The following is a 14,306-nucleotide window of genomic DNA, read 5'->3' on the forward strand; positions in this document are numbered from 1 at the left end:
ACTTTTCTCATCTTCCTAAGAATTTCTTATTTTAAATCGAAATTGATATGTGAATGTGAAATATTAAAACAGAGTAGAATCATTTTGTAATTTATGACATTGCACTCTCATAAGTACCATCTTGGAGCTTTCACTTTGCTAGTCCCTAATTTATAGTCTCCGCACTTCATTCTCTACGACTGGACCATGTAAAACATATGAAGTCACTTATTGTGGGCAGTAGCAAATACCACATCCAGTTATAACCAAGTAACTTCATGCTTCTTACAACATTCATACTTATTGTGGTCAATTGAGATGAACGTGAAGAGCTAAACTCACAACATTCAAAGATTTGGTTCCACTACTCCACGTATAAACAACTCTTACGCAATAATAAATAAAAAATACATGATGACAGTAGATCTGGACCACGAGAACAATGCAACCATTTATTCCACATTTACTCTTAAATCATAGAGGAACAAATGTTTTCCTGTACTGTAGACTGTACTGAGCTGTTCATCAACTGAGAATTGTTAGGACTAAGTGAATAGTTGGCAGAACAAGTATTATCTTCTATAAGCATTGCATCCTCCTCATTTGTGCCTCCAGCACATTGAGATCTTCTATACCTGGAAAACATGTAAGCAAGTGAGAAGTTGCTCTTCTGAATTTCTCTGAAGGAGCCTGTGGGCTGACAACTAATAGTATCTTCAACATGTTCACTGGGAGAATTTATTGATGCCTCCTCTTTGGGTGAGCCACCTGAAGTGATGCAACATATATTCCCATCTACTAAACTCTCTGCAGGAAAGCTTGTATCACGTCTAGAGCCTTCCCTTAACTTCAGAAGGGTTGTCTCTGCATTAGAAAGAGAAAAGAAGTTATTCAGCTTTTAGAAGTATGTCTGCTTTTCATGTATGGCAAACTCCAATATATAAAGAATTTATGTGGAAATAGAAGATACAATTCCAATATCAAATGGGATTTCTTGAATCTGTGAAGTGTTTATAATCTGATGCAAATAGCAAACTTGGAGGACAACCAGATTATATAAAAACCTGGAATATGCTAAAACTGCAATTCGTTTCTTGCACGTTTACATTGAACTTCATTTCATCATCAGCTAAAATGTGAAGCTTGACAAGCTGCACTTCTTTTGAAGGCACAACACAAAGGATCATTTTAGAACTAAAACCTGGAAGAGGAAGATAATATGACATTGTAACAAGGTGGCACATAAGGCAAAGCCACAGCGTAAAAGCTTCTTCCAAATGAAGTTATTCATAGATAACCTTTATAAAAAGCCCTCCTTCCCAGATTGCATTTCATATTGTTAACTATTATGATAAAGATCAGAGGTCAGATGTATTATCTAAGGTTGATTCAAGGAGTATGTGGTGGCCAAAGTAAGTTACTGTTTTTTTCTGAAAATAGAAGAGAATGATTGCTTCATCGAGAATGGAAAAAACAAAAGCACAATATCTTTTAGGGAAGCATAAGATAACTTCAAAGTTTCAGGATAATCTAGACATTTCAGCTGCAGTCACTATATATAGGCCAAAGGGAACTGAATTCGTAGTTCTGAAACCAAATGATCATATGACCATCGAAATGCTCTTAGCAAAACTCAGAAGCAACCTGGACCATCATTTTAAGTTCAGTTATCAACAAAATAAGCAAGATGATTAGGTTGCATACTTAATATGTTTGTGTCACAATTTTATGGTGAAATTTGAAATGCGTTAGACAGTCTAATCATATAAACCTTTAAACTTTAGTTAGATTCTCCTGCAAGAATTCATAACCATACTGAGGCAATCCCCTAGCATCTGTTTCGTTGACAAGATTATCACTACTTCAGTTGTTTCAGACTAATGGAGGGGCTGGGGTAGTAACCTAAGATAATACTAGAACTCAATTCCTCATGCTATAGATATACGTCCATATGATCATTGTCTTCTCGGGTCATCCTCATTCATCGAGTTGGACCATAGGAGTTAGAAGTAATTCCATGTATCTACTCTACCAGTGAATATAGAATTCATCCAGTATACTCAGCTACAAAATTTAAAAGGTGAACCAAGGAAACTTCCTCTTTCCAACACAAGGAGTCGTAAAATCTTACTTTATGATGGATTTTAACGAACAAAAATCAAAAGTTGAAACAGTAACTTATCAGTAACTCATAGGCCTTTAAAGAGATTTTATGTTGAATCTAGGTACTCAGTGGCCTTAAAAACGATTATATCGACAAGTTTAGTTACTTTTGCTCTCTGGTAATTGCAAGTTGTATTCTTAAAATATCATGTTACGGTATTTGAATACTATTAGAGTGGGTAGAGTCCCACATAGTAGGAAAATAGACCGGCGGTCTGCTTATATGACTTGACCAATACTCCCGTCCACGCTCGTTAAAGTGGGAATTGGGTAGAGTCTCTACTCATAAGTTAGCTTTTGGAATCGTGTTAGCAGCAAGTATTATATTTTCACAATTACCAAAATCCGGAAATTTGGAGACTCAAATTAAAAGCGATCTATTGTCTTCTGTTTACTCTACAAAATCAATTTATTGACAAAATAAAGCATATTTCTCTCAGCAAAATCTTAACTCATTTGACAATAATGACAAAACATCCACAGTAGGCATAAATATATTCCTCATTTCTTATATATCCACCTATGAATCAATAAATAATAAATGCAGAAGACAAAAGAAGTACCAAATTATTTGGAAAGAACACGAAATGAACAAGAAAAAGAAAGTACCATAAACGGAGAGAGAATCAGCTTTGATGAACTTCGACGATGGCCTCTCCAACTCCAATTCCTCCAGCGAACTAATCGTCGATCTTCTTACTCTTCCTAGCATTCTCTCTCTCTCTCTCTCTCTACAGATTTTGAGAAACTTAGTAAATAAGGAATCCACATCTACTTGGCGGCAAAAACAAAATGGAAGTAAAATAGCGGGAAGTGAAAAATAGACGGTGGGCTTAAATTCCTTCCTAAAACTACTTGGGCCGAAATGGACAACGAAAATATGAAGTGGGCCTAGCTGAGCCTTCGACGGCCGAACTTGCACAAATAGCCATTAAGGCAGGGATAGCCTCAGTTTATACATTTTGGTAAGTTTAGTCATTTTGAAAATTAAGTAACTAGGAGATTGAAATTCATAAAGTTTGTGGTTGAAGTTAGACTTGAAAGCAAGCAAATTCTTCATACTAATTTGTGTGGCATTTGACCTGGCCATCCAAATTGTATACTTTTATATAAAAAATTTAATCATTTTTATGTAAAGTTTGGCATGATAATCACAAACTTTAGATAGTTTTTATTCAAAATGTAGCCTAAAAGTCTCAAACTTCCTATCATTTGTGATCTATGAAATTTTAAGTGTTAAGACACACAAAAGTTTGGTGGACCAGCCTTTCCTAAACTTGACACCACACCTAAATGTTGCCTAATCTATTGCCTTTGTGGACTTGGTATTCTGATGATCTCGACGTCCCTTAACTAATCTCACCTAATGGAAACTTTACTTTAAAAATTAATCTTTTCCCTCAATATTGAAAATAATCATTCTCCACGTTTTTCTTATTGACTTTTTTTATTCAGAGAACTGAAATATCAATAATCTAGTTTAAAACCATGACACAACCATGAACCCCACTTGTCGATGTTTTTATCATACGAATTAATTAATTATATTACTCTCACTTTAAATATCCTGCCTGACAAACATGAATTGAATTTTTGCAAAGTGAAAGGAAAAAAAAAAACAGGACTGACTAATTATTGCTCAGTTCGGTTTCAATTTGATTGTCTTAATTTTCTTTTTTAATTAGTCATTAAAAAAAGAAGAATGTCCTTTTTCTTTGTGATAACTTTTTGATTTCAAGATTCAAACATCTTTCATTTTACATATCTTTAATTTAAAACCACAAATTCAAAAATCATTTTTACTTTCTTAAATTTCATATTAAATAAAAAACCAAACAAACTAAAATAGAAAGAACATATTCTATTGCATACTCTAAACATGTAAAAACTTTTGAGAAAATATATTTACTACTAAAGCAGCTGGAAACTAAACTTAACTAACAGCTACACTGGACAAAGTCTCCCATCGATCGGACGTTGACACGAAGCTAACAATATAATATTGATTAATGACATTTGATTATTTCGATCCCAACGACTCTATGGATGAGAAGAAGAAGTAGTAATACAGGCAATACAAGCAAGCAAGAGAATAGCAGCAGAAGCACCATCTTCTTCAACATTAGAACTACTCCTCTTGAACTTTTTTGTTTTCCCTTTGTTACATTGCATTATCATCTGTTTCTGCACTACTTGATAACTACTACTACTCTTCATCTCTGCTGCTTCTTGCCTTATCTTCATTGCTGCTTCAACTCTTGACACCATTCTTTTTCTTTTCTTTTTTTTTGTGGCCCAAGAAAAAAGTACTTGAATATTTTTGAAAAAAAAATAATAATTTGAGAGATCAAGATGTGCATGATGAAAAAAGTTGATGCACTCTCTCTATATATAGCCTCCAACACATGACTCTCTCAGCTGAATTATTTAATTAAAGTAAAATGAATAGAGGTGGATATAATAGTCAAGATATTTTTTGTCCGGACAAGTTACATTTTTTTGATCGATCCACTAAAAATAATTACATTTGTTAGTTAAATATACACTATTTTGAATTAAAATTGTATATTTTATGTATAATATATTAATATACAAAAAATATAACTTTAATTTAGTGGACACTATTTTCTTATTCTCTTGGTGATTTAAATTCATATCTTTAAAAATAAAAGTAAAGAGTGTTTATTACAATATATAGTTTCTTTCTATTTAAATACTACTATGAGACAATTTAAACAGTGTAAAAAATGTTAGGGTGAGGGATGCATATAATTACTTGGACATAAAAGTACTCAGAGATTATGGCCTTTCCCAAACTCCCATGTGAATACTTTGGTACTTTAGTGGTCCCAATAATTTTCAAATTTTGAAAATGATGATAGTATTTCTTCAGTTGGATGAGTTTACCCAACATGTCTGTCATTTGCCAATTAACGTTGCATCAGTATATTCCAAATTTAAGAAGTTTTATATATCCACCACCAACAGTGGCGGAGCCAGACTTTTGGTTAACGGTGTTCATATTTTTTCTTGGGCAAAGAATTGTTTAAAAAACAAAGAAAATAAAGCACTGTTGCACCTGCCAAAGTTCGAACCCGAGTTGTTGATGCGAAAATACACACTCTTGACCACTGGATTATGCTTCTGTAGCTTGTCAAGGGTGTGCAACAATATGTATATAACTATAAATATCTATATTTAACATATATACTCGAAAAAATTTTCCGACGAAGGGTGTTCATCTGACCACTCTTCGTTGGCTGTGGCTCCGCCACTGTCCACCAGTAATGATAATGATGCTTTACATGTATTTAGATTATATAAGATTGTTTGAAAATCAACCACATATAAATATGTTTATACACACTATACATTGCACATAAATAGCTTCAAAAAGAGAATGTATTGTATAATAACCTGTTAGAACTAATTAATCAAATTATGTAATATAAAAACTTTATACACAATCATTCAGTAAAACTCAAAATAGTGCACTGCTAATTGTCGTGTGATGCTAGCTATCGTGTTTAGCTAGGTTACGTGCAATAAAAAGTACTACTACTATTTATAGTAAGCGTTAGATCTTGTGTTTTTAATATAAATATAATATACTGGTGGCATTTATTGAATTCTGTCGAATCCATAGGCGAGAATGTAGTTGTGCCCCTATCGTACTATAGTACTATACCGTATGTCTCAACTTATGTGATATTTTTTTTCGCTTTTTTGAGAGTAAATTAAAAAAGAAGATTTTTAGTCACGATTAATATTTAAATCATATATTATCTCTTGTGACTTATAATATTTTTTACGTAGTTCGATATATATAATTATGTTTCAAAAAACTTACAAATTATTATGTATGAATTTGCAGTCAAAATAAAGAAGTTTGATTCTCGAGATCTAAACTATGTCATATAAATTGAGAGACTAACATTTCCCTACTTATATATGTTCTATCCAACTTCAGATTTTTCACAGGAAAAATGTATATTATGATAAACTTTATTTTAGAGCCCACAATTTTCAAAAACCTAATATACCAGCAAAAGCCAGCCTTGCAAAAATTAAAGTAGAAAAAGAATATGGTTGGGAGAAAGGTTAATGTCTGTGAATAAAAAGTCCCAGGGTTTTTTCATGTGTGGTCACAACATTAATAATCATTTTACCTGTCTTAACTTTTTTTATATACATAGCATACCATATAATTCAAACCTAATAAGGAGGGAGGAGGGAGGAATCACCAACATCCAACTACTATTTCTTTACTCTTCCATCTCCTTTAGTATTACAATAATAACATATATTGTTTTACGGAAGTCCGGAAAGTGTAGAATGTATATATGTTGCATCTTATTCCTATCTTAAGGTAGAATAAAGAGGTTATTTTTGATAGACGATCTTCGATTTAAAATAAATATAATCAAAGCATGATTGATAGAAAAAAAATCGACCACAAAATAAAAGAGAAAAAAAAAGAATAATGAGATGATTTTTGAATTTATTTTTTTTCTCTCCTTTTTTTTTAACCTTGTTTTGTATTTAAACTTGGGCAGCTAGGTTGAAACATGTCAATAAGTTAGGTCAAAGAAAATTTACCTAAGCCACTAATATAATGAGGAAATTAGTTAGTACTTTTCTTTCACTAAACATGTGTATCTATGTCATATTAAAATGTGCATATAGATCTATAGACTCCATAGGTAACAATTTTTTAGCACATGCCAAATATAATGCTGATGGTCTTATTGCTCATAATGCAGCAATAATTAGATGATTCATCTTTAAAGCAATTACAATTAAAAACTAAATAGTACTTGTTAGTTAGAATAAAGGCAGCTGCAATATTTTGGTCATATTAATTTAGCATTGGATACTCCTTGAACATCCAATCATATAGTAGAATCAACTACATATAATTTAGTAGCAGATTTATAATCGAAATTTCCTATTGGTAATCGTTGGACGATGATTCGTTAATAAGTAGGGAAAAAGATAAATTAGAAAATTACAAATGATTAGTAAACCGTTATTGTACCAACATATATTCCTAATTAACACTATCAGAAATTAGGTCTATGGTAACGGTTGCAAAACCGTTGCAGTAGGCCAAAAAACTGTTACAATAGGCCTATAGCAACGGTTCAGCAACCGTCCCATAGGTGGGCGTTGCGATAGGTCTATGGCAACGGTTTTTGCACGGTTGTATAAACCGTCGCCATAGATAGAGCTATAGTGACGGTTTCGTATATCCGTTGCCATAGATAGGCCTATTGCGACGGTTATTTTTTGACTTATTGAGACGCCTATTTTCATCTATTGCAACGGTTACGAACCGTCGCAATAGATGTTATTGCAACGGTTATGAACCGTCGAAATAGATGCTATTGTGACGCCTCTGCTATTCTGTTGCAACGCTTTTTGATTACCTATTACAACTATTTCATCACTTGTTGGAACGCCTATTTTCATCTATACCGTTGCAATAGCATCTATTGCGACGCTTTTGTTATTAAATTAAAACGATTTATATAAATAGTCGTGTTAATGTAAATTTTTATTTATATACATAATAAATTATAACACAATATATACACATCACACCACAAAATCATTAATTAATAATCTCATTATTCAAAATATGTAACAAGCTAGTAATTTAAACCCAAAAGTAAAATGTAATCCAAATGATTAGTTAAGTTTTTACATACTAGCAAGTTCAAGTCGCGATAAGTTTAGAAAAATTCAACACAAAACTATTTATATTAGTGCATTTACCCACAACCCAAAAATCTTCTCAAGTATGGTCAATGTCTTCATCATTTTCTTCATCTCTTTCTTCATACACCTATAAATAGAGAATAAATAATATAAATTAGCACTTAAATGACAACATAAAAAGGACTATTCCACAACAAAATTAAATATCAACCAACTGATAAAAATCTAAATGAACCAGATAATTTTCGATCTCAATTATTATTTGAACTTTTTTGTATGATCTTCACTGATAAAGAAGCTAATAGAGGAACAATTCAGACACGAGTAGGTTAATGACCTTCAGTTTTTACTTATCCCAGGACCAAAAATATTTGGTGATAGGGGTTTGGTTCCTTTGTTTAAACCTTTGGTGCATCATCCACAAAAAAAAAAATTACATTGCCAAACAAAGGAAATCAAAGTCCACCTGATTACCAATGTCAAAATATCTAGAAATTCTTGATGAAGAAATTATTGTTTGCCCATTACACTTTCTTCTTCAAATAAAATCATAGTGTTCGAACAAAACTCACCTCGACTATTTTACATCGAGTACCTCGGCAGCACGCCGAGGCACAGAGAAACCTCCATGAGTGCTTGTATCACTTGCTATCAAGGTTTTGCAAAAAAATTCTGGTTGTGGATTATTTGCTTTCATAGACAAATCTAACCTCAATAATGTCTCCTTGTCAAACTGCACGCAAAGACGTTCATGTTACCTACGTTTTAAATTTGATTAGAACAGGCTATACTTGATAGAGAGCCATGCTTATCCCACAAAAAAGGAGAAAAGAAACACCAAAATGAAACCAAAAAGAAAGAGTCATACCGAAGGAACTGGTTGTAGTGTCATTTGAGCATACACTTCATCTATTTCGGGATCAGCCTAAATAATGCAAAAGACAATATATTAACGTAGAACAACATATAAATTACAGTTTTTATCAAGACAAGTCAATCAGGAACTTCACGTACATGCAGGGTGACATTGTGCAGGAGACAAATTAACTTTGATGGAAGATTTAGATAGTTTGGAATTTGGGCTTCCATATCTTTTTTGATAGATGCAGCACCCTGAAAATATACATTCATTCGTAAACAACAAATAATCAGGAGAGAGTGACTACTCCAGATGAGATAACACCCTCCATTCAATAGAATTCCAAGATTATTAGCCATTCATATTAACTAAGATTATATCAAACAGGGAACTATATAATCTATTTTCAAAGGATGTGTTACTGAAGAATAGATGATAGAAGCAACTTTTATCGAAACATATAGTGAACCTGGAAAAATCACAATTTGCAGATTTTGCATGAAGCTGCAATGGGGATATTTTCACACCCTTTGCATATATTTATTAGAGGTTTATCCGATTTATGTTTTTGAAGGTTAAACGATGGCCGTTAAGGTTATAAGGTTAAACGGTGGCCGTTAGCCTTATAAGGTTATAAGGTTAAACGATGGTCGTTAAGGTTATAAGGTTAAACGGTGACCGTTAGCCTTATAAGATTATAAGGTTAAACGGTGGCCGTTAAGGTTATAAGGTTAAACGGTGGCCGTTAAGGTTATAAAGTTAAACGGTGGCCGTTAAGGTTATAATGTTAAACGGTGGTCGTTACGCTTTACCCTCCAGAGTCCACTTGTGGGATGACACGACGACGCTAGATATGTTGTTGTCGTTGTTGTAATGAAGTGGAAGACTATATCAAACTTGTGGGAATCTAGCTGATCCCGCCTACAGGAGCAAAGGAAGGTCTCTTTCGCCTACGAGCATTTGTACGAAGAAAGGAGTCTCGTACAAAGGGTTGGAAAGAAGGCTTTTACCTTATTTCAAGTGGGTTAGTGCATATCTGTTTGGGCGGAGGCGGACAATGAAAATACAGAAAGAAGATAATGATGTCAACCAACTCGACAAAGACATTCAGATATGAAAAAGGTAAAGAAAGACGTGTTAAGCTTGTGTTTTCCCAGACGACTCGCACACGACCGTCTTTTTTTTTATTGAAGAGTCGGACTTCCCGGGAAAAATAGCATCTCATAAGTTTTCGAAAGTAAGACGCAAGAATAGGTATCAGTAAAGGAAAAAACTCAGTTGGACTATAGGTTTTCCTATGTTGAAAGACTCTAGCTCCTACGTACGATAACAGCCATATCAGAGAACTGTTTATTGCCATAAATAAATGTAAGCCAAATATCCAAACTAGTCGTGGCCGACTATATAAATCCTCTGTATGCATCTCAAAATCATTTACATCATTATGATATCTATCAATTCCAAACTTTATTACTGGCAATTCTATTTCTGATAATCAGCTTCTCTGAGACGGTCAAATTTATTAGATGAGTAATGTCTAACGAGGCACCTGTTTTTACCTTTCAGTTAATACTAGATCCAGCAAATAAGTACAAAAACGTATAGGCATACAGTAAACAAAATTCAACAAAAGGGATACATGTAGAGCTTAACTTTAGCAAAGCATAGAAATTTGGCAGCGTAATACATAGCCAGCCCCTTAAAACAGTTCAACATATTCCAAGAAGAAAAAACATACCTGGAGCTTAGATGAAAAAGAGAACCAGAAAATAACGAACCTTCGACCTGAAGAAAGTCGCACCGAGCAGTGAAATATTATACATGCCTGAAAATACTCCTAAGTTACTTCTTCCACCTCAAGTCACCTCAGCCATATGAAATGCCAGATCCCCGCCTCACTGTGAATGCTTTTAACAACACATTTTTGAAGTATAGGGGTATTGTCAAATTTGTGTATGATTTCATTATATAGGGGGGAGGTTTAAGTATTGATTCGGCAGCTTATTCTAGCATACATAATTAAGAAACGAAACTACTTTTGGAGAGGAAAAACTAAGACAAAAAGAAGAAAGAAAACAAACCAGTGTAGAACGGTTCTCACTCAAGCATGTTGAAGTCGGACGATTACCAATACTCCTTCTTGACCAAGTTGTTTGCAATCTCGATGTCAACTTGTCACGTTCTGGGATTAAAGATATAGCCCAGAGGTACCACAAACCGCCATAGGTGTAGGGAAAAAGAAAATTTTCAAGAGAAGTTAGAAATACAAAGTAAAGCACTCTATTTTTATCAGTAAGAGAGTATATCTAATCAGAAGTGTGCTGCCGATGTCTTATACAACGACATCATTGAAATAGAATGTTAACAATACTAACACTAATTCACTGACCCATCAAAATTCTAAAGTTAAGTTTTGCAACAAAAGAAAGCATTGAAATATGACATAAATACAATATTAGAAAGGGGAAAATGAGAGCTTTATTTCAGTTATATTACTCCAGGTCATAGACAGGCAATTTGCAATCACACTCAAAATTGGTAATCGTGTTCAATGTTATCTGTCATGTAAAAATTACAGACCATTTCACCTCGATTCACAACTACAACCTAATCACGCATTTAGTATAATGGTGAGGCAGAAAAAACATAGCGGAACAGAATAGAAACCTCTTTAATTACAGTGGGACTTGGTGAAGTTATCAAAGTTAGATAATCCAAGAACTCATGAGATGGACTTAGTCTTTAACGAAGCATTTTGATGTGCGGATCCAAGTTTTTGGATCCAATGAAGAAAACTTTTCTTGTGATGAAACATTGAATTTTGTACTAGATTCAGAGTTCCGTCATGCATAACTGAAGATTCAAACTGCTCCAGTACCTTTACAGAAAATGTTCAGAATGATATGGTGGGAGAGTTAACAATCCCTTTCCCAAGTGAACAAGACCTTGGGCAATCCGCACCTGCAGCAGTAGTAATTCCAAAAATCAGAGTGGATTGGATACTTAATATTACAGAGTTGATATAAGAGAACAAGGAAAGTTAATTCTTACACGGAACAAATATTAGCTTATTTGTAGTAATAACTGGACAAAATATACAGCATGCCAGCTATTCTGGCATTGTTTTTTCCTGCACCTATCAATCCCAAAGAAACGATAGCAGCTTACATACAATATTTAGATAAGCAGTTCATATTTGAGAACTTTTTTATATCAACAAAATTATCTACTTTCTGCTGTTCTTCAAACATACCATAGCTACTTTGGAGTCTAAATCATGACTAAGCTTGCTCAGAGTGTTCATCACATTGACCTGTCTGAACCACCAAGGAGAAAAAGTTATGCTTGCACATGACCCAGAAAAAAAAAGAGGAAAAAGCCTGGGCATCTACTGTTTAAGAGTGAAAGACCCACTTGTTACACTATCTGTTGTACATCACCTGATCCTGATATATTGATGATAGTATAGGGGCAGGTTTACACAACAACACTGGAGAACTTCCTATACCATATCTACTTAAGTCTTCACCCAAAAGAACCTATAGAATCACTAAACCACCCATTTAGATGCAATATTATACAGGTCCTCCTTATTAGAGGTGAAAATATCCATTGACATGCTATTTATTCTATAGTAGAGTCAGTGGAGCATATCAGAGTTATTTAACTAAGTTATTAATGATTTTTTGACATTTTAAATTTGGCTATTACTACTTTATGTAGCTGTTTCATCGGAGGGGGTTCAGATGAACCCCGAACCACAAGGTGACTTCGCCAATGTCCGTGAAGTTAAACATCTAAAGTAAATTCATCACACAAGTTTAGAATTGATTTAATATATTTTATCTACGGTATTAAACAGTGGAGATGACACCATCTAATCAGTATTGGTGTCAATTCCAGTAACTTATAGCTGCAACTCGTGACTGGTTTTACGAGTGCAAATAGTTTTTTAAAGCCACTTCTATTGTTATTATTTCAGTAAATCATCAACATTATGCCAATTATATAAAAAAATCAGTCTGACCAAAAATAAACAACACTCGTGCCGAAATATTACTCCACATGTCACAACTGAGAGATTGCTCTCACTTTTTAATCACTTAAGCTAACTGCCACACCACATTTCCTCCCCCAAAAGAAAACATTTTAGTTGGATTTTCATGACTCCTTATGTTCAGGAGACACAAATTGAATATACTTCCTACTGTTGTGTTGTAGATTTCTATCGAATAAGCAAATCAACAAAATCAGTTTCCTCAATCTGACTGCAATCACTAGGCAATACTTGTGTAGCATTTTCTAAGTAACAGGCTAAGGATCATCCTTTCCACTGACATCATTTCTCGTTAATCTGAAAACACACATGAACAAGAATAACAGTCTAAACATAGAAACTACATTATATACAAATTAAATCAACAATTAAGACTACAATAATTAAAACTCTAACAAGTAACACTCATCTTACTCAGCTTCTGGTTGTCAATATAACGCATTTCGACATCTTCCCTAACATAATGACCGTAATCATTAGAATTACAAGGAGAAATAAAAATTTTCACGCAATCAAATGGACCTAAGAAAAAACTAAAATCCCAAAAAATTAGGTCAAAGTCATAGAAGAATACACTAACCTTAAAATTCCCAAATTGAAGCAATTGAAGTACAAATTTGAGAGAAATTGAAGTGCAAATTTGGTCTGACTTTCCAACACAAATCGATTTTCGAAGCGGCACCAGTAACACCCACAGATCTCACCATCAGCAGCTCACTACCAGACCATCTCCATAAGATTAAATGGTTTGTACCAATTGTAGCGACTGTCGTTAGCGATTTTGTAGCCCTAATCGTCGATTGTAGCTATGAGAAGCTATACGTTTAAGCTAAGAGAGTAATCGCATCATCGATTTGATTGTAGCGATGAGAAGCTGTAGGTTTAAGCTGAAAGAGAAATTCCATCGTCGATTGTAGCGAGAGAAATAAGAGAGAATGTTTAAGCCCTAATCGTTGATTGTAAAATGAATAAGGTTTAAGATGTAGGAAAGTTTTCTTTTGGCGGACTGAATGAAAATTTTTTGTGAAAATTGAGGGAATAAATTAAGCGTTGTCATAGCTTATTTTATTTAGCTATTTCAATGCGTATGGTCAAAATTAATGGTTAAAATGTTAAATTAGAGCTAACAGAACAATAATTTTTGGCAACGCTTGCAACCGTTCCAATAGTCCACCTATTGCAACGCTTTGTTAACCATCACCAAAAAGTTAGTTACAATAGGAGTAATTTCTAGTAGTGTAAATAGTGTGGATAAATTATTAAGTACTAGTAAAACATTATTTTTGGAATCTAACTAAACTCTAGTAATTGAAAAAAAAAAAATAGACTTGTCTTTTTGTGGGGATTTGTATATTTGGTCAACAAGTACTTGAAATTTCGAAATCATGAAATCCCATGTGAAAATCCATGTGAGCATGTTCCAAATGACCCCTAGTTTTGTTATGGTTTGTCCCTCTCATAAGTCCTATTTTTATATATATATATAAAATTGTACCTTTATTTTTCTTTTTCTTATAAGTTTCAAGC

At 33.6% G+C, this 14,306-nt stretch overlaps 2 protein-coding genes across 2 annotated transcripts; both read right to left on the reverse strand.

Annotated features, from left to right (window-relative positions):
* Positions 1–210: 210 nt before the first annotated feature.
* LOC107866013 lies at positions 211–3,909 on the reverse strand. The gene is made up of 2 exons (XM_016712195.2): positions 2,752–3,909; positions 211–843 (listed from the first exon to the last, which is right to left on the reverse strand). Exons 1-2 carry the CDS (start codon positions 2,852–2,854, stop codon positions 449–451), a joined length of 498 nt encoding a protein of 165 aa, XP_016567681.1. The 5' UTR covers positions 2,855–3,909; the 3' UTR covers positions 211–448.
* A 4,045-nt stretch (positions 3,910–7,954) lies between these two features.
* Positions 7,955–9,371, reverse strand: LOC107862705 (auxin response factor 19-like). Its single transcript, XM_016708344.2, has 4 exons — positions 8,878–9,371; positions 8,732–8,788; positions 8,436–8,596; positions 7,955–7,990 (listed from the first exon to the last, which is right to left on the reverse strand). Exons 1-3 carry the CDS (start codon positions 9,079–9,081, stop codon positions 8,441–8,443), a joined length of 417 nt encoding a protein of 138 aa, XP_016563830.1. The 5' UTR covers positions 9,082–9,371; the 3' UTR covers positions 7,955–7,990; positions 8,436–8,440.
* Positions 9,372–14,306: the final 4,935 nt, after the last annotated feature.

This window comes from Capsicum annuum, chromosome 3 (genome assembly GCF_002878395.1).
Source record: "Capsicum annuum cultivar UCD-10X-F1 chromosome 3, UCD10Xv1.1, whole genome shotgun sequence".
Taxonomy (NCBI): domain Eukaryota; kingdom Viridiplantae; phylum Streptophyta; class Magnoliopsida; order Solanales; family Solanaceae; genus Capsicum; species Capsicum annuum.

What these genes read in the sequence shown, in the direction of transcription:
- LOC107866013 (XM_016712195.2), bottom strand. Translation starts at nt 2,854, where the DNA reads ATGCTAGGAAGAGTAAGAAGATCGACGATTAGTTCGCTGGAGGAATTG. An exon ending in TGATTCTCTCTCCGTTTATG is followed by an intron (nt 844 to 2,751) that starts GTACTTTCTTTT and finishes TTTCTAATGCAG; the next exon opens with AGACAACCCTTCTGAAGTTA.
- LOC107862705 (XM_016708344.2), bottom strand. Translation starts at nt 9,081, where the DNA reads ATGGCTAATAATCTTGGAATTCTATTGAATGGAGGGTGTTATCTCATC. An exon ending in TGCACAATGTCACCCTGCAT is followed by an intron (nt 8,789 to 8,877) that starts GTACGTGAAGTT and finishes TGCATTATTTAG; the next exon opens with GCTGATCCCGAAATAGATGA. An exon ending in CACTACAACCAGTTCCTTCG is followed by an intron (nt 8,597 to 8,731) that starts GTATGACTCTTT and finishes CTTTGCGTGCAG; the next exon opens with TTTGACAAGGAGACATTATT.